Source organism: Tursiops truncatus, chromosome 12, assembly GCF_011762595.2.
Source record: "Tursiops truncatus isolate mTurTru1 chromosome 12, mTurTru1.mat.Y, whole genome shotgun sequence".
Classification (NCBI taxonomy): domain Eukaryota; kingdom Metazoa; phylum Chordata; class Mammalia; order Artiodactyla; family Delphinidae; genus Tursiops; species Tursiops truncatus.
In genome coordinates this window covers 74477376-74499299 of record NC_047045.1, presented here as the reverse complement: position 1 = coordinate 74499299, position 21924 = coordinate 74477376, and the positions used below count along the sequence as shown (strand labels likewise).

Genomic DNA, 21924 nt, shown 5'->3' with positions numbered 1-21924 from the left:
AGACCCAACAAATCAAGAGGAAATTGGGAGTCTACCTGAAAAAGAAATCAGAGTAAGGATAGTAAAGATGATCCAAAATCTTGGAAATAGAATGGAGAAAATATAAGAAATGTTTAACAAGGACCTAGAAGAACTAAAGAGCAAACAAACAATGATGAACAACACAATAAATGAAATTAAAAATTCTCTACCAGGAATCAATAGCAGAATAACTGAGGCAGAAGAACGGATAACTGACCTGGAAGATAAAATAGTGGAAATAACTACCGCAGAGCAGAATAAAGAAAAAAGAATGAAAAGAATTGAGGACAGTCTCAAGAGACCTTTGGGACAACATTAAATACACCAACATGAGAATTATAGGGGTCCCAGAAGAAGAAGAGAAAAAGAAAGGGTCTAAGAAAATATCTGAAGACATTATAATTGAAAACTTCCTTAATATGGAAAAGGAAATAGTCAATCAAGTCCAGGAAGCACAGAGAGTTCCATACATGATAACTCCAAGAAGAAACATGCCAAGACACATATTAATCAAATTATCAAATGTTAAATGAAAAGAAAACATAGTAAAAGCAGCAAGGGAAAAACAACAAATAATACACAAGGGAATCCCCATAAGGTTAACAGCTGATCTTTCAGCAGAAACTCTGCAAGCCAGAAGGAAGTGGCAGGACATATTTAAAGCGCTGAAAGGGTAAAACCTACAACCAAGATTACTCTACCCAGCAAGGATCTCATTCAGATTAGACGGAGAACGTAAAACCTTTACAGACAAGCAAAAGCTAAGAGAATTCAGCACCACTAAACCAGCTTTACAACAAATGCTAAAGGAACTTCTCTAGGAAGGAAACACAGGAGAAGGAAAACACCTACAAAAACAAACCCAAAACAATTAAGAAAATGGGAATAGGAACACACATATCGATAACTGCCTTAAATGTAAATGGATTAACTGCTCCAACCAAAAGACAGACTGGCTGAATGGATACAAAAACAACACGCATAGATATGCTGTCTAAAAGAGACCCACTTCAGACCTAGGGACACATACAGACTGAAAGTGAGGGGCTGGAAAAAGATATTCCATGCAAATGGAAATCAAAACAAGCTGGAGTAGCAATTCTCATATCAGACAAAATAGACTATAAAATAAAGACTGTTACAACAGACAAAGAAGGACACTACATAATGATCAAGGGATCAATCCAAGAAGAAGATATAACAATTGTAAATATTTATGCACCCAACATAGGAGCACCTCAATACATAAGGCAAATGCTAACAGCTAAAAAAGAGGAAATTGACAGTAGCACAATAATGGTGGGGGACTTTAACACCTCACTTACACCAATGGACAGATCATCCAAAATGAAAATAAATAAGGAAACACAAGCTTTAAATGATACATTAAACAAGATGGACTTAATTGATATTTATAGGACACTCCATCCAAAAACAACAGAGTACACTTTCTTCTCAAGTGCTCACGAACACTCTCCAGGATAAATCATATCTTGGGTCACAAATCAAGCCTTGGTAAATTTAAGAACATTGAAATCGCATCAAGTTTCTTTTCCGACCACAGTGCTATGAGAGTAGATATCAATTACAGGAAAAAATCTGTAAAAACTACAAACACATGGAGGTTAAACAATACACTACTAAATAACCAAGAGATCACTGAAGGAATCAAAGAGGAAATCAAAAAGTTCCTAGAAACAAATGACATGAAAACACAATGACCCAAAACCTATGGGATGCAGCAAACGCAGTTCTAAGAGGGAAGTCTATAGCAATACAATCCTACCTCAAGAAACAAGAAACATCTCAAATAAACAACCTAACCTTACACCTAAAGCAATTAGAGAAAGAAGAACAAAAAACCCCCAAAGTTAGCAGAAGGAAAGAAATCATAAAGATCAGAGCAGAAATAAATGAAAAAGAAATGAAGGAAACAATAGCAAAGATCAATAAAACTAAAAGCTGGTTCTTTGAGAAGATAAAGAAAGTTGATAAACCATTAGTCAGACTCATCAAGAAAAAAAAGGGAGAAGACTCATATCAATAGAATTAGAAATGAAAAAGGAGAAATAACAACTGACATTGCAGAAATACAAAGGATAATGAGAGATTACTACAAGCAGCTATATGCCAATAAAATGGACAGCCTGGAAGAAATGGAGAAATTCTTAGAAAAGCACAACCTTCCAAGACTGAACCAGGAAGAAACAGAAAATGTAAACAGACCAATCACAAGCACTGAATTGAGACTGTGATTAAAAATCTTCCAACAAACAAAAGCCCAGGACCAGATGGCTTCACAGGTGAATTCTATCAAACATTTAGAGAAGAGCTAACACCTATCCTTCTCAAACTCTTCCAAAATATAGCAAAGGGACGAACACTCTCAAATTCATTCTATGAGGCCACCATCACCCTGATACCAAAACCAGACAAAGATGTCACAAAGAAAGAAAATTAAAGGCCAATATCACTGATGAACACAGAGGCAAAAATCCTCAACAAAATACTAGTAAACAGAATCCAACAGCACATTAAAAGGCTCATACACCACGATCAACTGGGGTTTATCCCAGGAATGCAAGGATTCTTCAATATACACAAATCAATCAACGTGATACACCATATTAACAAATTGAAGGAGAAAAACCTTATGATCATCTCAATAGATGCAGAAAAAGCTTTTGACAAAATTCAACACCCATTTATATAAAAAACCTCCAGAAAGTAGGCATAGAGGGAACTTACCTCAACATAATAAAGGCCCTATATGACAAGCCCACAGCCAACATTGTTCTCAATGGTGAAAAAATGAAACCATTTCCTGTAAGATCAGGAACAAGACAAGGTTGTCCACTCCCACCATTATTATTCAACATAGTTTTGGAAGTTTTAGCCACATCAATTACAGAAGAAAAAGAAATAAAAGGAACCCAAATCAGAAAAGAAGAAATAAAGCTGTTACTGTTTGCAGATGACATGATACTATACATAGGGAATCCTAAAGATGCTACCAGAAAACTACTAATCAATGAATTTGGTAAAGTAGCAGGATACAAAATTAATGAACAGATATCTCTTGTATTCCTATACACTAATGATGAAATATCTGAAAGAGAAATTAAGGAAACACTTCCATTTACTATTTCAACGAAACGAATAAAATACCTAGGAATAAACCTACCTAAGGACACAAAAGACCTGTATGCGGAAAACGATAAGACACTGATGAAAGAAAATAAAGATTATACAAACAGATGGAGAGAGATACCATATTCTTTTATTGGAAGAATCAACATTGTGAATATGACTCTACTACCCAAAGCAATCTACAGATTCAGTGCAATCCCTATCAAACTACCAACGGCATTTTTCACAGAACTAGCACAAAAATTTCACAATTTGTATGGAAACACAAAAGACCCCAAATAGCCAAAGCAATCTTGAAAAAGAAAAACGGAGCTGGAGGAATCAGGTTCCCAGACTTCAAACAACACTACAAAGCTACAGTAATCAAGACAGGATGGTACTGGCACAAAAACAGAAATACAGATCAATGGAACAGGATAGAAAACCCAGAGATAAACCCACGCACATATGGTCACCTTATTTTTGATAAAGGAGGCCAGAATATACAATGGAGAAAAGACAGCCTCTTCAATAAGTGGTGTTGGGAAAACTGGACCGCTACATGTAAAAGAATGAAATTAGAACACTCCCTAACACCATACACAAAAATAAACTCAAAATGGATTAAAGACCTAAATGTAAGGCTAGACACTATAAAACTCTTGGAGGAAAACACAGGCAGAACACTCTATGACATAAATCACAGCAAGATCCTTTTTGACCCACCCCTTAGAGAAATGGAAATAAAAACAAAAATAAACAAGTGGGACCTAATGAAACTTAAAAGCTTTTGCACAGCAAAGGAAACCATAAACAAGACGAAAAGACAACCCTCAGAATGGGAGAAAATATTTGCTAATGAAGCAACTGAAAGGATTAATCTCCAAAATTTACAAGCAGCTCATGCAGCTCAGCTACAAAAAAACAAACAACCCAATCCAAAAATGGGCAGAAGACTCAGACATTTTTCCAAAGAAGATATCAGATTGCCAACAAACACATGAAAGGATGTTCAACATCACTAATCATTAGAGAATTGCAAATCCAAACTACGATGAGGTATCCCCTCACACCAGTCAGGATGGTCATCTCAAAAAATCTACAAACAATAAATGCTGGAGAGGGTGTGGTGAAAAGGGAACCCTCTTGCACTGTTGGTGGGAATGTAAATTGATACAGCCACTATGGAGAACAGTATGGAGGTTCCTTAAAAAACTATAAATAGAACTACCATATGACCCAGCAATCCCACTCCTGGGCATATACCCTGAGAAAACCATAATTCAAAAAGAGTCATGTACCACAATGTTCACTGCAGCACTATTTACAATAGCCAAGACATGGAAGCAACCTAAGTGCACATCGACAGATGAATGGATAAAGAAGATGTGGCACATATATACAATGGAATATTACTCAGCCATAAAAAGAAACGAAATTGAGTTATTTGTAGTGAGGTGGATGGACCTAGAGTCTGCCATACAGAGTGAAGTAAGTCAGAAAGAGAAAAACAAATACTGTATGGTAACACGTATACATGGAATCTAAAAAAAAAAAAAAAAAAAGGTTCTGAAGAACCTAGGGGCAGGAGAGGAATAAAGACGTAGATGTAGAGAATGGACTTGAGGACACAGGGAGGGGGAAGGGTAAACTGGGAGGAAGTGAGAGAGTGGCATGGACATATATACACTACCAAATGTAAAACAGATAGCTAGTGGGAAGCAGCCGCATAGCACAGGGAGATCAGCCTGGTGCTTTGTGACCACCTAGAGGGGTGGGATAGGGAGGGTGGGAAGGAGATACAAGAGGGAGGAGATATGGGGATATATGTATATGTATAGGTGATTCACTTTGTTATAAAGCAGAAACTAACACACCATTGTAAAGCAATTATACTCCAATAAAGATGTTAAAAAAAAACAATTAGTAAAGCTTGTCCTAAGTCATTAAAAAAATAATAGTCTGTTCATTAAAAAAAAAAAAAAAAAAAGGATAACCATGGTCCATTTGTTGTTTCCCATTACACTTGACTGAGGCAAATAGTTCAAAGTCCCTGGCCTCTTGTAAATACCTTTGTTCTGCTCTGCAACTACAGTAACTAGAAGAAAAACTCACAGATATTTAGATAGTTGCACAGGGCAGAAAATCACAATCTTAGAAGAATCAAAAGAAGTTATTTTTACACTGACCAAAATGGTTTGTAACATTAAAAAATAAACTAAAATAAAATCAGGTATTTGGCACTCTAGACAAACAAATAGTGATGTGAATATTTTCCTTTAATACGAAATTCAGTCTGTTCACACTTTGAATTTGGGCTTCTTTTTTAACTGCTGGGTCCAAGCGATTCAGAAAAATTCTAAAAACTTCTGCATGGAAATCAGTAAAGGGTGGATGGAGACCCATTCGGCATATACTTTCAATGCCCTGCAGCTGCACTCCGAGTCAAGTTCTCAAACAAATTCCTTTTCATTAGTGTAACTAGGAAAATATGTAAAACTCAGGAGACCCTAAGATTCTTTTGGCATATTTCCCTGAACAATTCCCAATACTTTTCATTTTGTCAGGCAGAGCAAATAAAGTGATGTGTAGGTGTAAATACCATGTGAAGTGTAGCTGATGAAATACAGATGATTCTGATGGAATAAGAAATTCTGAAGTTTGAAGAATAGCATTTTAAAATGAATTAATCTGTTTTGCATTTGGGTTATTAATAGTAGAAGGTTTTTTTAATCCCATGGTTTTATATTTTAATCCCACTGTTGATATATTCAAATCACATTTATACATGAATTCAAACGTGCAATAATATTTTATTATTTAGCTTTACTGAAAAATTATTTGGGCATTTGAATTCTTCTAAAGCATGAGAGAAGACTTATGTTATAGTATTCAGGGATAAAAGCAGGACACAAAATGGTATTTATGGCATGATCTCAATGTGTAAAAAGGACAGATGCAGAGATACAATCCTGGAAGGAAATATAAAAATTTTGAATACTTCTGTGTAATGAGAGATTTCGTTTTCTCCTTCTTTTTACTTTTCTTTATGCTAAATTTTTATTCAATGGGTCAATATTATTTTCAGATTAAAAAAAAACTTTCAGAAAAAAGGAAAAAATCATTTAATGGACTGGTAATTTATATTTCTTTTTTTCCCTAACATCTTTATTGGAGTATAATTGCTTTATAATGTCGTGTTAGTTGCTGCTGTATAACAAAGTGAATCAGCTATATGTATACATATATCCCCATATCCCCTCCCTCTTGGTCTCCCTCCCACCCTCCCTATCCCACCCCTCTAGGTGGTCACAAAGCACAGAGCTGATCTCCCTGTGCTATGCAGCTGCTTCCCACTAGCCATCTATTTTTTTTTATTATTTAAAAAAATGTTATTGGAGTATAGTTGATTTACAATGTTGTGTTAGTTTCTGCTGTACAGCAAAGTGAATCAGTTATACATATACATATATCCACTCTTTTTAAGATTATTTTCCCATAAAGGTCATTACAGAGTATTGAGAAGAGCTCCCTGGCTATACAGTAGGTCCTTATCACTTATCTATTTTTTATATAGTAGTGTCTATGTGTCAATCCCAATCTCCCAATTTATCCCTCCCACCCGCTTTCCCTCCTGGTAACCACAAGTTTGTTTTCTACATCTGTGACTTTATTTCTGTTTTGCGAATAAATTCATCTGTATCATTTTTTTTAGATGTCACATATAAGTGATATCATATGATTTTTGTCTTTCTCCATCTGACTTACTTAACTCAGTATGACAATCTCTAGGTCCATCCATGTTGCCATGAATGGCATTATTTCGTTCTTTTTTATGGCTGAGTAATATTTTATCTTTATTTGTGGTATATATGTACCACACCCTTTTTCTTTTTTTGAGTTCTGCTTTTTTTTTTGAGTTGTTTTTTTTTAACATCTTTATTGGAGTATAATTGCTTTACAATGGTGTGTTAGTTTCTGCTTTATAACAAAGTGAATCACCTATACATATACATATACCCCCATATCTCCTCTTGATCCCACCCCCCTAGGTGGTCACAAAGCACCGAGTTGATCTCCCTGTGCTATGTTGCTGCTTCCCACTAGCTATCTATTTTACAGTTGGTAGTGTATATATATATGTTCATGCCACTCTCTCACTTCCTCCCAGCTTACCCTTCCCCCTCCCCATGTCCTCAAGTCCATTCTCTACGTCTGCGTCTTTACTCCTGTCCTGCCCCTAGGTTCTTCAGAACTTTTTTTTTTTTTTTAGATTCCACATATATGTGTTAGCATACGGTATTTGTTTTTCTCTTTCTGACTTACTTCACTCTGTATGACAGTCTCTAGGTCCATCCACCTCATTACAAATAACTCAATTTTGTTTCTTTTTATGGCTGAGTAATATTCCATTGTATATACGTGCCACATCTTCTTTATCCATTCATCTGTCGATGGACACTTAGGTTGCTTCCATGTCATGGCTATTGTAAATAGTGCTGCAATAAACACTGTGGTACATGACTCTTTTTGAATTATGTGGATGGGTAATTCATATTTCTTAAGAAGCTGCAACCATGTGTATAAGGGCTTGATAATGTCACTTTTCCATAACTGACCTGACAAAAATTAAAGGTGATTTTATTTCAAATGAAGTTTTCATTTTAGATTATAAATGATTGTTTTGCTGTTTTAAAGTGATTTCAAACATCCAGCTATCAAAAGATTAGGTAACAAAGGCAGTTTACACACTTAAAAAATATCTCTTGTTGTGTTGGTGAGGGGAGTTCATTCCTCTCTTATACACTGTTATATGTCTTTTCTAAAAACCTCCAAGCTCTGAGACAGATGCATATATACATCTCAAAATCCTACCCTCACAGCTTCTTTTTCTTTTTTTAAAAAAATTTATATTTTTTTTAGATTTATTTTTGGCTGCATTGGGTCTTCACTGCTGCACGCAGGCTTTCTCTAGTTGCAGCGAGCGGGAGCTACTCTTCGTTGCAGTGCACGGGCTTCTCATTGCAGTGGCTTCTCTTGTCGTGGAGCATGGGCTTTAGGCGCACGGGCTTCAGTAGCTGTGGCACGCGGGCTCAGTAGTTGTGGCTCGCGGGCTCAAAGCGCAGGCTCAGTAATTGTGGCGCACGGGTTTAGCTGCTCCGCGGCATTGGGGATCTTCCCAGACCAGGGCTCGAACCCGTGTCCCTTGTGTTTGCACGCAGATTCTTAACTGCTGTGCCACCAAGGAAGCCCCAGCTTCTTTTTCAATGCAGGTGAAAGCAACACAATTTGATTTTTGTTCCTTCATACGTCTTCGTTATGTAAGGGAATTTATACCACAATTTCAGAAAAAGAACTGTTGACGTCCTTGGGTTAAATCTGTACTTGAGAATTCAGGTTTAATTTTGGCTTCTACGTATGACATGGCAGCCTGGCTTCTTCCGATCAGTTACACACATAAAGGCCAGCAGAGACAGAGTGGAATGATGTTCTACTGGGTATGGACCAACACGTAGTGGCAATCTAGGTGGCCAGGTTGGCGGTCACTCTCTGGCATGTGGCTGGAGGCCAGGTTATGACTTCAGGTTTGGAATCTGATAACAATACCATCACAGGTTTTGTTTTACAAGTATCAATTCTGTGTTCCCAGTGAAGGGCAGGGCCTTGTCTAGATTTGTGCTTTTATTTCCCATACTGACAAGCCCAAAACAGAGTAAATCACAGCCCTTCCATGTGAAAAATGGCTGCATGGTTCTTCCTTCGTAAACTGAGACCACATCCTCCTGAGTTTTCCTAATTCTTCCTACCTTAAACAGGGTGAGAAAACCAGCAAACCCACTTACTAAGAGCACCTAAATCCTGGAAGAAGGGAAGCAAATCTGTGGATAAGATGCTAAATTTGCTTCTGAAGTTCTTAATGTCTCAGAGTTAATTTATTCACTGTAAACAAACTTGCGTGAAGCCCACTTCCAGAACAGCAACACTGACTGACTAGATGTTTCCTCCAGACTCTGGGACCCAGGAGTACCCACCCCCTGCCGTCAGCCAGCTCCTTTCACAGATCTACCCCCCCAGAGGGTGCCTCAGGTGAGGCCACATCTCCCCTCAAAGAGGTTTCCTACAGCTCAGTTATGGGGACATCAGGGCTGGGGTCCTAGGCTGGAGAGCATCCCATTAGGATTGGGAATCCAGCTGCGGTGAACCTGGAAGTCTGAGAGAGGTTTAAGCCACAGGCAACAGAGGTGCTGCAGCAAGGTATGAATTCCTTAAAAACACAGCCACCGAATGACTCTAGCTGTCCATCTCTCTTAGAAAACAGTAACAGAAGGAGATGGGGAAAGAGGAGCTGGGGGGTGGGATGGGGGGTGAGGTCGGGGGGCAGAGGAAGGCTAAAGGAAAAAGGGGAAGAGATATGAAGAAATTATGATACCATTAAAGAGGTGATATTATGGATGCTATCTTGCTTTATCTGTAGTTTTATCTTTATTTGTAGGTATGAAAAATTGAATTCATCTCTAGGGATTGTTCCTAAGCAGATTATTGGATAAATGCACAAATATGCATGCCCATGGTTGTGAATTTCAGCACTGCTTATAATGGCCAAAGATGGGGAACAATTTGAGAGCCCATCAATAGAGAACTGGTTAAATAAATTGTGGGACATCTCTATGATATCTTCAAACCTTTTTTCTGCCTTAATACACTTGAAGAAGAATGAGAAACATGCTTTACTATCAGTGGCTGAGCCACAGCTATGTTTCTTGGTGCTGGGAAGATGTGTAGAATGGAACCCACCCTCATCCCAGGCATTTTTACCACCCCCCCCCCAAGCCCTACCCCCAGCACATTGAAGAATCTGGGATGTGAGCAGTAGCATGTCAGGTAGTCATGCAAAATGATAACACAGCTCTATCCTGACTCACGCGGAGCTAGGTATACAACATATTGTTAAATAATCAAGTTGCTTACAGAATAGCATGTGTTCAATGATCTCATTTATGACAGACTGCCTTTGTGTCAAGATGGTCTCAAATGTGAACAGCCGTTTATACTTTCTTGTTTTTACTTTCTGTATTTTTCAAATAGTTTTACAAGTATGCATGACTTTTATAACCCGAAGAAGAAATAAAGCACTTACATGAATAATCAGATATGTAAAAACCAAGCTAACTGTAAGTCAAGTCCAGTTACAAAAATGTCTCTGCCTGTTAACAAACAGGGTTTTGTGCCCCAAGCCTTGGCCTATATACCATTAGTAAGTCAATGCAATGACATTTCAAGACAACAAAGGAAGTTATACAGTCTCCTAATGCTCCCTTACATGCTCCTAATGCTCACATTAAATAAATATTTGAAATCCCTTGTTTTCTATTGTTTTTCAGCTGATGAATGTATTTCTTTTTTTAAAAAAGAGGCAAAATAAAGCAAATGGCTCCTTTTCAGAAAAACTGTGCATCTGCCTTTCGTAAAACGAGCAACACAAATGTAAATGGCCCAATATTAATTCTGAAATGCAAGAAAGAGAGATGAGTTTTTGTAACGCAAATTCATAAATATTAAGGATACTAATCGAAAAGTCTAAGTCTCACACAACGATCCGTTCATTTTCCAATGTTATTTCTAAGTAGGAAAACAACCCATTCGGCTCAAAATATTTTACTTTCAATTCTTATTTTAATTTTTATCATGAAAAGCGAAATGAAAAATCCAAGGCAGAACCAGGGTGATCAAAACACAATATGGGAAACAAAAAGCGAAGTCCTGGATTAGGAACTCGTTACACTGTATATTCTGTGGAGGAGACTCATTTGTTTTACACTGAAAATAAAAACTTACCTCATGTCAAATGAAGGACGGCCAAGGGAAATGGACAAAATAATGTCAGGCTGGAGAAGAGGATGGATTTGAGGGGTGTGGTGACAGATACAAACAGGGAAGAGAGTTTTATAAACGTCTTCTCAGTAAAAGAGATTTTAAAAGTAGTCTTACCCAGCAACTAAGACGTATTTTCCATCTGCTTGATCCTTTAACCTTTCTAGCAGGGACAAACGGACTTTGGCTTTGCTTTTGCCATAGATTTCAATTTCATCTGCAAGCAACCCTATCTCCTTGGCAAGGATATCCACAGCTTTTGGAGTCTGTGCTCTTGAAATCTCGATATCACTGGGTGGGGAAACATAAGAGGTAAGAGAGTCTGCTCAGCTTAGGTGGTCGCTGCTTGAGTAGAAAACAGCTGTACACCATGCCAACAATTAGATCCAATGGCTTTGTGGTCCTTTCTCCCAAGTAGGATTAAGTACAACTGCTAACAATTAAAGTGCGTAAGAAAACGGTACATTGCTTTAGATAGAGAAGCAACTCTTAAAGAGTCTAGAATTCTTCCCAGGTGCCAGGATACACCTCTGCCATAGGAAAGGAGATGGATTATTACCACGTGTCCAAAGGCCACCCCTCAAGATAACTCCACGATAGAGCACAGTGTTTTTTATGGGTCATCGCTGAATTCCTTAACCAGGAATAGAGGCGTTATTGCATAATGCTTTATTACTGGGCTAGCCACATGTGTCTCTTGGCAATTCAAAAATGTGGAAATACTCTTTTGTTTTATCTGTGTCCATATTTTCCCTCTCAAGTCAAAAATCGTATTTCAAAATATTTCATTAATTACATAACTGTCGGTAAATGGAGCTAGTGCCCGAGGCTCGACTTCAGACACAGGAAATTTTAGGAACTCCAGAGTGTCGCTGGGCAAACAACTCAACTATTCTATTTCACTGGTTAAGATGTGCAAGCTGCCGCTCATCTTAACAGGAGGGCTGTGAAAATCAAGACTTCTCAGAGAGAGCCTCTTGGGGCTCCTGAGCTCAGCCGCTTCTTTCTTCGGGGGTCTGGCCCCTCCGTCCGTCTGTGACTTGGTCTTGAGGGCTGATGTGTGACAATGCAGCAGTTTCCTGATTCACCCTGGGGCCCCTATCTTGCGGCGCAGCGGTCTCTCCACTGGTAGGCAGCCCCCTGCTCTATTTTTTCCGCAGACAATCTCTCAGTCCTCATACTACCCTATGTTCTCCTCCATGACCCCATGGAGCCTGACTCTGGTGCAAGAGGTAACAGTAAACCTACTTCCAATGCCCACTAGAGCGGGAGAGGGGGAAGGGTGCCTCTGCCCAGATGTGGGCGGAGCTCTGTACCTGCAGCTAGGTAACCCCTTCCCCAGGTCCACCTACATTGTCCTTTCTGATTCTTCCCCCACCAACTGCACCCCAGCCTTCACTGTCCGTGCTCCCACTTCATTTCGCCTTCCTGAGTACACCTTTTTTTTTCTGTTTCTCTCCTCCCACAATCTCCTAAATTGAAGAGCCTACTCTTGCAAAACCTCCACGGTTTTCTCTTCACTAGCTGAAGAGTGATGGTGACATCATTTTGATTTTCTGAGTGATTTATAAACTACTCAGCCTGCCTTTCTTTCCCCAGTGGCTGTAGGAATCAAATTTGGTTAAGCAATTTAGGGGCTTTTCCCGCCAAGTGGAATTTATTTGGATTTGTACACAATTTGGCTGAATCCTTCTCAAGTTTTTTTCAGCTCTCTGTAAGTAGAATTCACTCACTGACTTTTAAATATGAAGGTTCTATAACAACGTAAGTAACCTCAAAAACTATTTTATGAAACAGATTGCACAACTACAGGGATGATATTACAAAGAACATTCCTTGGAATTTATGTATTAATGAACACAGAAGATAACTAAGACGTTTAGTCTATTTGAGGTGTGAAAACATAGCTTGGAGGGTTTCACCAGCCTGGTGGGTATAATCGAAACTTAGTGTTGGGCTGTGGCCCAAGGAAACAGAGGTCAATTCTGAAAAGCAACTGGTTATCAAGTGAAAAATGAGTCAGTTCCGGGTGGTGTTATCTCCTACATCCTGTGTATTCCATGCTGGCAGACAGCATCACCTGGTTAAGCGCTGGACTTATGGGCGTCCTGTAGGAAGGGGACTGGGCCAATTCACAGGAGGAGGGGTGGCCATGGGGGATTCACTACGAGGCTGGAAAATGCATTTGCCTGGCTCAGATAGCTTATCTAGCGAACTGTTCCAAAATCACATGCTGAGACTGTCCTGCAGTTTGTATTTCCAAATTTATACAGAGGGAATATGTAGCTTACACTTCACACTTCATTAAATACCACGCTGAAGAAAATATCCATCTGGACCCTCCCAGAGTGTCCTGTCAGAGAGCAGATGCCACCACGTTCTGAAGAAGGCAGAGCTCCGGTCCCACGTCTAATGGCGTTTGGTTTGGTTGGTCATTTACCCACAGCGTAGAAACCTACAAGGCCCTGAAGACCAAGCTGACGTGTGTGTTGGGCATTTCTAACACTGAAAAGCGTATTCCAAATATGACATTACCGTATTCTGTCAAATCTAAGATACCATTATTTTAAGAAAAAACACTGCCACTGAATACAGGGTACATCATTGACAATAAGGTGCATCCTGATTTCAGAAACTAAAAAAAATCTACATCTTAGAACTGACAGAATATGGTCAACATGTTCATTATCATTTAATTTTGGAGGAATTAAATGACAGAAAAAAATGGTGCAGCAGGACTTCCCTGGCGGTCCAGTGGTTAAGACTTCGTGCTCCCAATGCCAGGGGCATGGTTCGACCCCTGGTCAGGGAAATAAGGTCCCGCACACCGCACAGCGTGGCCCAAAAAAAAAAAAAAAAAAAACAAAAGAAAGAAAAAATAGTGCAGCAATTTGGTTAGAGAAAATTATCCACCATCAAAGCCATAACACCACAAGTTGTGCCCCTAACCAATGGGTAACTTTGGGTATCTAAGGCACTTTGGTGAGCCGATGTCAGTATAAACAAATCACCTGAATACCTTGGTACGGGGGACAGAGGCTGAAGTTTCAAGCAGTGAAGTCTCCACCTCCTGTACTGCTGCTCACGGAACCACCTCCTTCTGCTACTAACCATGTTCTTCAATAGGGATAGGAAGGAAAGCATGTTAGAAAAGTAAAAGCTGACAGGTTACACATCTAAACTATGAAAATATCGAATATCGTTCAGGGATATTGTCATGAAAAGGAGTATAAGTTGCACAGTAATCCAAGTGAACACCAGGACTCATTTTATTCACACGTAGTTAAATGTGCAGATTTTTCTTAAAAAAGAAAATGTGAGATACAAGTACTATTAAAGTTTGTATTCACTAAAGGCATCAAGTACATGGATTACAATTATAGCATCACCTCAGAGAAGAAAAATGAGGGAAATATGAGAATGCATGACAGGCTAGCTGGGATGCCCAGCTTCACCAAACATCTGCACCATTGCAAGCATAATCCTTCTACAGTTGATATAATAGAACAAGCAAACCGAATTATCAGTCATACATATATATATATACACATATATATATACATACATGCACACACACACATATATATAGAAATAATATTTGCCTTTAGTTGCAATGTAACACAGATGCCTTACAGAAATGCACTACGTCCCATTTTGAAGTAAAATTTTTAATTGGGTATTGCATGTATTAAGAAAGAAATGAACTAAAACCTGCTTCTGTTCAATTAGAGGCTCAGGTTTCTCTACTGCTACTTAACGCCTCTGCTGGCCGGCACCCTCACTGCAGGCTTCGGCACCAGCCTAGCGCACAGGAGTGGGGAGCCGGAGACCTTGGGCTTTAGGTCACACAGATAGCGGTGGTTCAAAAAGATGTCCACAAACTCTTTAACACTCCTGTCTTCAAGAGATGAGCCCAATTCCCTTTCCCTGGGTTGTGAACTACATTGGTGGCTCAGTTCTAGCAAAGAAGAAAAGAGGAAGTGGTGGCACGTGACTCTGGAGACTGGGTCACAAAACCTACTGCAGTTTCCTCCTTGCTCTCTCCTTTGATCCCTCATTCTGGGGGAAGTCAGCTGCCACATCGTGAGCAGCCCCATGGAAAAATCCAGGGGATGAGGAACAAAGGCATCCTGCCCATAGCCAAAGAGGATTTAAATACCACATGCCAACAGCCATGTGAGGGCGCCATCTTGACTCCTCTGGCCCCAGTCAAGCCCTTCAGATGACTACAGCCCCGCCATCTTGATTTCAACCACATGAGAGACTCCAAGCCAGAACCATCCAGCTACGCGGCTCCAAATATGTGACCCACAGAAACTGAGATAATAAATGTTTGTTGTTTTAAATGGCTAAATCTGGGGGGTAATTTATTACACATCAATAGATAACTAATAGAGGACCCTGATGTGGGTCCCTGCCCCATACTTGTCATGTGACCAAAGGCAAGTAACTTAAATTTTCCAAGTCTCCATCTTCTCATCTATCAAATGGGAATAACACTATCTTACAGGATTGTTGTGAGAATTAAATGACATCATGTTTGTAAAGTGTTTGACACTGTGTCTGCTAAACAGAAAACACTTCCAAATGTTAGCAACTATTCACTGAAGCTCCAAACTCAAAAATTCTCAAATAGCTGTGTCAGACAAACCTGAATCCGCAGAGCGGCAGCAAGGAGACTCACGTCTTCTGCGATGGGACCAGTACCATGGACACCGGGAGAACTGCATCCAAGCTTCCCTGGGGAAAAAAAAAAGACTTTCAGCATATTGTTCCTTGTAAAATGCCAGGACGCTGAATGATGTTCTCGTTTCCAACCAAGCAAGTTAGGATGTCATGGCACAGCTACAGAAAGGTTACCAGGCAGGTCCTGGCACAGCCTTGGGGCTCTCAATTGGGCCACATATTTGGAGTTTGACTGCTTTAAACTCTTGCCTCTACCGCTTACTTGCAATTGTGACTCTGGGCCTGTTAATTAATGTTGTTCAACCTTGTAGAGTTTTGTGAGAATTCAATGTGATATGGTAATGTAAAGTGCTTGTCATATCGTATGCATGTTTAAACAATAAATTAAAAAATCAAAGCGATTTCATGTATGAATACAAAGTATTGAGTTGGCCAAAGAGTTCGTTTGGGTTTTTCCATAACATCTTACGGAAAAACCCGAACAAACTTTTTGGGCAACCCTATATAAAAAGGAGGACTAAAACACCTATAGGACAAGCTAGTTAAAGTGTTCTGTGAACGATCAGGCTTTCTTGGATAATTTTTTTAAATCCCTGTCATAAAAGTGACAGAGCCAATTTTCCATCTAAACTGAGAAATTATATTTTAGGGCATTAACTTTGAGGATTACCTGGATTTCAAAACACAGAGGCATTTTATAAGAATTCTACTGGGGTTGGCACTTAGGAAGTTTATGAAAAGTAAACATACATGTAAAATGCTTTAGTCTACATCCTCTCTTAGAGAAGAGAAACATTGCTAATAGTAACTTTTTTGAAGTAAGAAACTATTTCCTTCTTTTTCCACCACTCTACTCTTTATTTATCTATTTATTTAATTTTTTTACCATCTTTATTGGAGTATAATGATTTACAATGGTGTGTTAATTTCTGCTGTATAACACAGTGAATCAGCTATACATATACATATATCCCCATATCCCCTCCCTCTTGCATCTCCCTCTGACCCTCCCTATCCCACCACTCTAGGTGGACACAAAGCACCGAGCTGATCTCCCTGTGCTATGCGGCTGCTTCCTACTAGCTATCTATTTTACATTTGGTAGTGTATATATTGGACCACGCCACTTTTTTTAAAAAAAAAATAATTATTTATTTATTTTTGGCTGAGTTGAGTCTTCATTGCTGCACGTGGGCTTTCTCTAGTTGTGGCGAGCGGGGGCTACCCTTCCTTGTGGTGCGAGGGCTTCTCGTTACGGTGGCTTCTCTTGTTGCGGAGCACGGGCTCTAGGCACGAGGGCTTCAGTAGTTGTGGCACATGGGCTCAGTAGTTGTGGCTCACAGGCTCTAGAGCGCAGGCTCAGTAGTTGTGGCAGACGGGCTTAGGTGCTCCACGGCATGTGGCATCTCCCTGGACCAGGTGTCGAACCCGTGTCCCCTGCATTGGCAGGTGGATTCTTAACCACTGTGCCACTAGGGAAGTCCATGACCACTCTACTTTTAAATTATCCATTTTCCTGGAAGTTCTTTGCAAGAAAGAGCATGAAACAAAAGTTAAGTGTTTTGTAATGTTCTATTGTCAAATGTATTAAGGGTGTTGGAAAATCATATCCCTCAGGTGTTGTTTAAAGATTAGCAACACTTCAGTTTTATAAATCATATTTAGGCAAAAGCCAAGAGTCTAGAGAATGAGAGAGATTTGTTTTCTTTTGTTTGAACCACTAGAGATCTGACCTAAAGCTCTTACCCAGCCACTAAAGAAAAGAAATATGCTTCCCTCTTTCTTACCTCTATCTTTAAATGATGGAGAAATAAGAAAAAGCTACATTCTAGGATGTGATCTCAACTTACAAATGCATGTTACAGGAATAAATCACAAATGCCTCTGTGAATGAAGACTATTTCACCTGCAGAATTACACAGTGAATAATTTCTCCAGTACTCTTAGCCACTGTCTTGCATAAAACAGAACATGGCTAAAACAAATGAAGACTTTAAAACACAACACAAAAGACACATACACTCATATTTCAAACTTTAGGAGAATCTTGTAGGGACCAATATTTCTCTTTTTGAAGAAGAGTTATCAGAATTCCAGCAATGCTTTTAGTATGTTATTTTCTTTTCCTTCTACTATATTCCATCCAATAAAATTGAGTGTAATTTTTTCATAGGAAAAAATCTAAGATGGTTATCTCAAGATGACTGGGTCAGAAGTTACTTTCTTCTTTTCTATTGTATACTTCAAAAATGTTCTATCATAACCACTGTATCATTTTTGTAGTAGGAATCAATGCAATCTTAAAATGGATTGTACGTTCTGAATCTGGAGAAATTGAAGCAATTAAGATGGTAACTCAGTGAATCAGGAATACATTCTTAATAAATTTCTTGGCTAAGGAGAATTGAAAAAGGAAATCATTACATCACCCCCTTGCCTATGCAGAGGCAGGGCCCCACCCGGAGGGGTGTCCACACTCAGTCTGTGAGTCCAGCAGGGCTCCCATCCCAAACCAAATGGGTCTTTTCACTTCCCACTAACCACTCCCCATTAACTCACAGTTCCTTCCTCCAGGGACAAGTCAGTGAATCACTTTAAAAGATGGCCTTTCACTTATAATTTTTCTTATAATAACCAAACTTGCCACAATCGGAAAATTTAAGGCTAAAGTGTTATAAGACTTTCCCTGGAAATCAGAACAATCCTTTTCTGAAAGGAGCTGTTTTGAGGCCACCTGGGGATTTTAGCAACTTTGATTAGCACGAGTCCTGGGATGCAGCCCAGGGCTCCCTGCTGACTTATGTGTGCTTAAAATGATGCTGTGAACTACTCTGACCCATAAAGTTGCTGTTCTGATACTGTTCTCTGGGCCCAAGTATTAAGACCAGTTTCTCCTTTGTCCCATTTGGTACATCAGAAAGTGAGTTTGAATATCAGAGTGCACAGTGGTTTTGCTTAGGATGATTTCTGACCTTTCGCAAGCACAGCATTACAAAATCACAGCCCACTTCCTTCATTTGAAATAATTGTTTTAAAAATAAAATTATTCTTATAGCTAGAAAACTGAACACTGCTATGTCCCTGTTTTCAATCTAAACATGAGACTCATGCCATAGAAGAGTGAACAGATCCAACAAGTTAGGTGTAATTGTTTTCCGAGCACTGCTTCTGGGATATCAGCCATCAAGCAAATCTCTCTGGGGATTAGGTATTCAATAAAATGGCTCTATAGAATTACCTCATCATAAATCACCATATTCTATCTATTTTTACAGGGGGGGGTGGGAAGGGGAACCCTGCACCATTAAGATGACCATGAAAATTTCATTATAAAGCCCTGCCTTCACCCAATCATAAGTGTATTAAAAATTCTTTTTCTCTGAAGTTTAAATAAAAGCAACTTTCCTTTTAATAATGTTTGAAAAAGATCTTCATTTGTCTAAAGTGGAAAGTTATATATAAAAGAGAGGGAAAATGCCTTTCTCCAATTTACTCATAGATTAAATTTTCATGCTAATTAAAGTTGCTAAAATTAAAAGTGTTGGACTTCCCTGGTGGTGCAGTGGTTGAAAATCCACCTGCCAATGCAGGGGGCATGGGTTCGAGCCCTGGTCCGGGACGATCCCACATGCCGTGGAGCAACTAAGCCCATGTGCCACAACTACTGAGCCCACATGCTGCAACTACTGAAGCCCGTGCGCCTAGAGCCTGTGCTCCACAACAAGAGAAGCCACCACAATGAGAAGCCCGTGCACCTCAATGAAGAGTAGCCCCTGCTCACCGCAACTAGGGAAAGCCCACGCTCAGCAATGAAGACCCAACGCAGCGAAAACAAAACAAAACAAAAAAACTTTTGACAACTGAGAAATGTAACGCTATCATAAACAGTACCGACTGGAAAACGTTCGTCCATTTAATCAGAGTAGGATTTTTCATCTTTGCCTTTGTGCCGTCAGCCCTGTTTTTAAGTGGGATACAAGTTCAAGGAAATGTCTCTATATCTGCAACTAACTTAAAAGTGCAATCAGGGCTTCCCTGGTGGCGCAGTGGTTGAGAGTCTGCCTGCCGATGCAGGGGACATGGGTTCGTGCCCCAGTCCGGGAAAATCCCACATGCCGCGGAGCGGCTGGGCCCGTGAGCCATGGCCGCTGAGCCTGCGCGTCCGGAGCCTGTGCTCCGCAACAGGAGAGGCCACAACAGTGAGAGGCCCGCGTACCGCAAAAAAAAAAAAGTGCAATCAATTAGAGTACAATTCTGAGTCCATGTTTATTCACTCAGTATTTACGGATCCCTTCCTAAACGTCCGGCACCGTTCTGGGCACTGGGCATTCAAAAATCAATAAAACCACTACTACTGGACCAGATAAATTGAAAATAAACTAACTGCAATCAGTCTACATACAGAATTGTTAAAACATAATGCTTGGTCTTATTTTTTTCCCTCAAGAGAATTGTTACATCTAAATCTAATGTTTTTAAAATGCCTTTAAAAAATAAAAGTCCTAAAAAGAAACTTATTAGAAATGAGGCACCGTTTCACCAATAAAACATATGGCTCATGGGGATTCCCAAAGAACACTGAAGCAGACTCTCCTATCTCCAGCCAGGATTGTACCAAAATTGTCCTAAACACATAAACTCTAATAAAAAACAGCAAGTAAACATTGTAGCAAGGAAACATTCATTAAAAAAAATAATAGAGTCATAACTGACTATCCTAGTCCAACTAGGATTCTGAGCAAATCTATAGTGCATTTCCACTATTAATGGGTTAGGCATTGTTTTTTTCAGGGAAAAAAAAAGAAGTTATACCCAGAAATTACATATATTTCAAAGAAGTAATTTAGTACCTGCCTTCTATTTGCTAAAAAGAGCCATTAATCCTACATTCGTATTATATTGTACCTCAAACTGCTTTATTCATGTGTGCGCTCATCTGTGAACTGAGTACATGAGCATTTGGGGAAATTCTTGAGCATCTTCCTTTCAAAGCACCCCAAACAACCCCCTAGCCCTTCAGCTCCAAGGGTTTTTAATCTGATTGGTCGATTCTGGGAGGAGCTACATTTCCCAGAAAGGAAGGTGCATTATTTCTGTTTTTGAAGAAACAGTTAAATGAATTTCAGTAGAGCTTTTAGCATATTACTTTCTTTTCTTTCCATTGTATTTCAATAAAATTAAGTTTAGTGCTTTTTTAATGGAAAAATGTAAAATGGTTATCTCAAGGTGACTGGATCAGAAGTTACATTTATTTTCTCCTTGATACTATTCTCTACTTCACTCTGTGTTCCGGGGCTGCCTGAGTTCCAAGGTCTAGAACTCCAGTGTGGTACCGGTAGAGATCTCTGCTCCTTTTGGTCCAAGTTCTGACCAGCTTTGAGGGAAAAAACGCCATCCTCCTGGACAGTTCAGTACAGCCTCCCCTACCACATGTTGAAATTTGGAGGCCATGGGTAACAAAGAGGGTTCTCTGTCTCCCTCTGCAATTGTCTCTTGCATACACATGTCACTCAGGGTCTTGAGGGGGTGGGCTGGGTGTGCTAAAGCTCTCTTAGCCTGAGTGTCTTTCTGTGAATGAGAAAAGGGTGTCCCTACTGGCGCCTGGGCTGAGTGCCCTGGGGCTGGCACAGTTCAGCTGCCCTGAGGGTGACCTGATGCGGTCCAGGATGTTCCTGGGTCCGTTGGCAAATACCATCAAATACCAGCACCCATCCTAAGACCTCTTCGGTTTCTAAGGGTGACTTTCACAGTGTTTTGAAGTGACTTTGTGGCTCCAAGGGAGTGCGTGAGGGGGTCACTGTAAAGGGAAATTACAAACACAGGGGAGCTAGTCTCCACTCCCATCCCTCTGGTAGCTGTGTTTTCATCTGCTTTTACGTGTTGAGGTTCACCCAAGACTGCTTTAGGAGAAAGGATTCAGCTGATTTTTTGGATTTTTTTTGCGGTACGCGGGCCTCTCACTGTTGTGGCCTCTCCGGTTGCGGAGCAAACGCTCCGGACGCGCAGGCTCAGCGGCCATGGCTCACGGGCCCAGCCGCTCCGCGGCATGTGGGATCTTCCCGGACCGGGGCACGAACCCGCGTCCCCTGCATCGGCAGGCGGACTCTCAACCACTGCGCCACCGGGGAAGCCCTCAGCTGTTTTTTGAAAGACTGTGAAAACCACTGTTTCTAGTTTACCTCACACCTGTAAAAATGTCCTACTTTAGGCCACAAC

General features: G+C 39.9%; 1 protein-coding gene across 11 annotated transcripts in view; it reads right to left on the bottom strand.

Moving 5' to 3' along the window:
* Nucleotides 1–21924, bottom strand: part of MTHFD1L (methylenetetrahydrofolate dehydrogenase (NADP+ dependent) 1 like) — a 197178-nt gene that overhangs the window by 146402 nt on the left and 28852 nt on the right. For all 11 annotated transcript variants that reach the window (XR_012324912.1, XM_033867839.2, XM_073789737.1 and 8 more), the window contains 3 exons: nt 15674–15762; nt 14042–14139; nt 11140–11313 (listed from right to left, as the gene is read on the bottom strand). Coding sequence is in view for 10 of the 11 variants with exons in the window: in XM_033867839.2 (XP_033723730.1) it covers nt 11140–11313; nt 14042–14139; nt 15674–15762 (361 nt within the window). In the remaining variant the exon portion in view is untranslated. The remainder of the gene's footprint in view (nt 1–11139; nt 11314–14041; nt 14140–15673; nt 15763–21924) is intronic.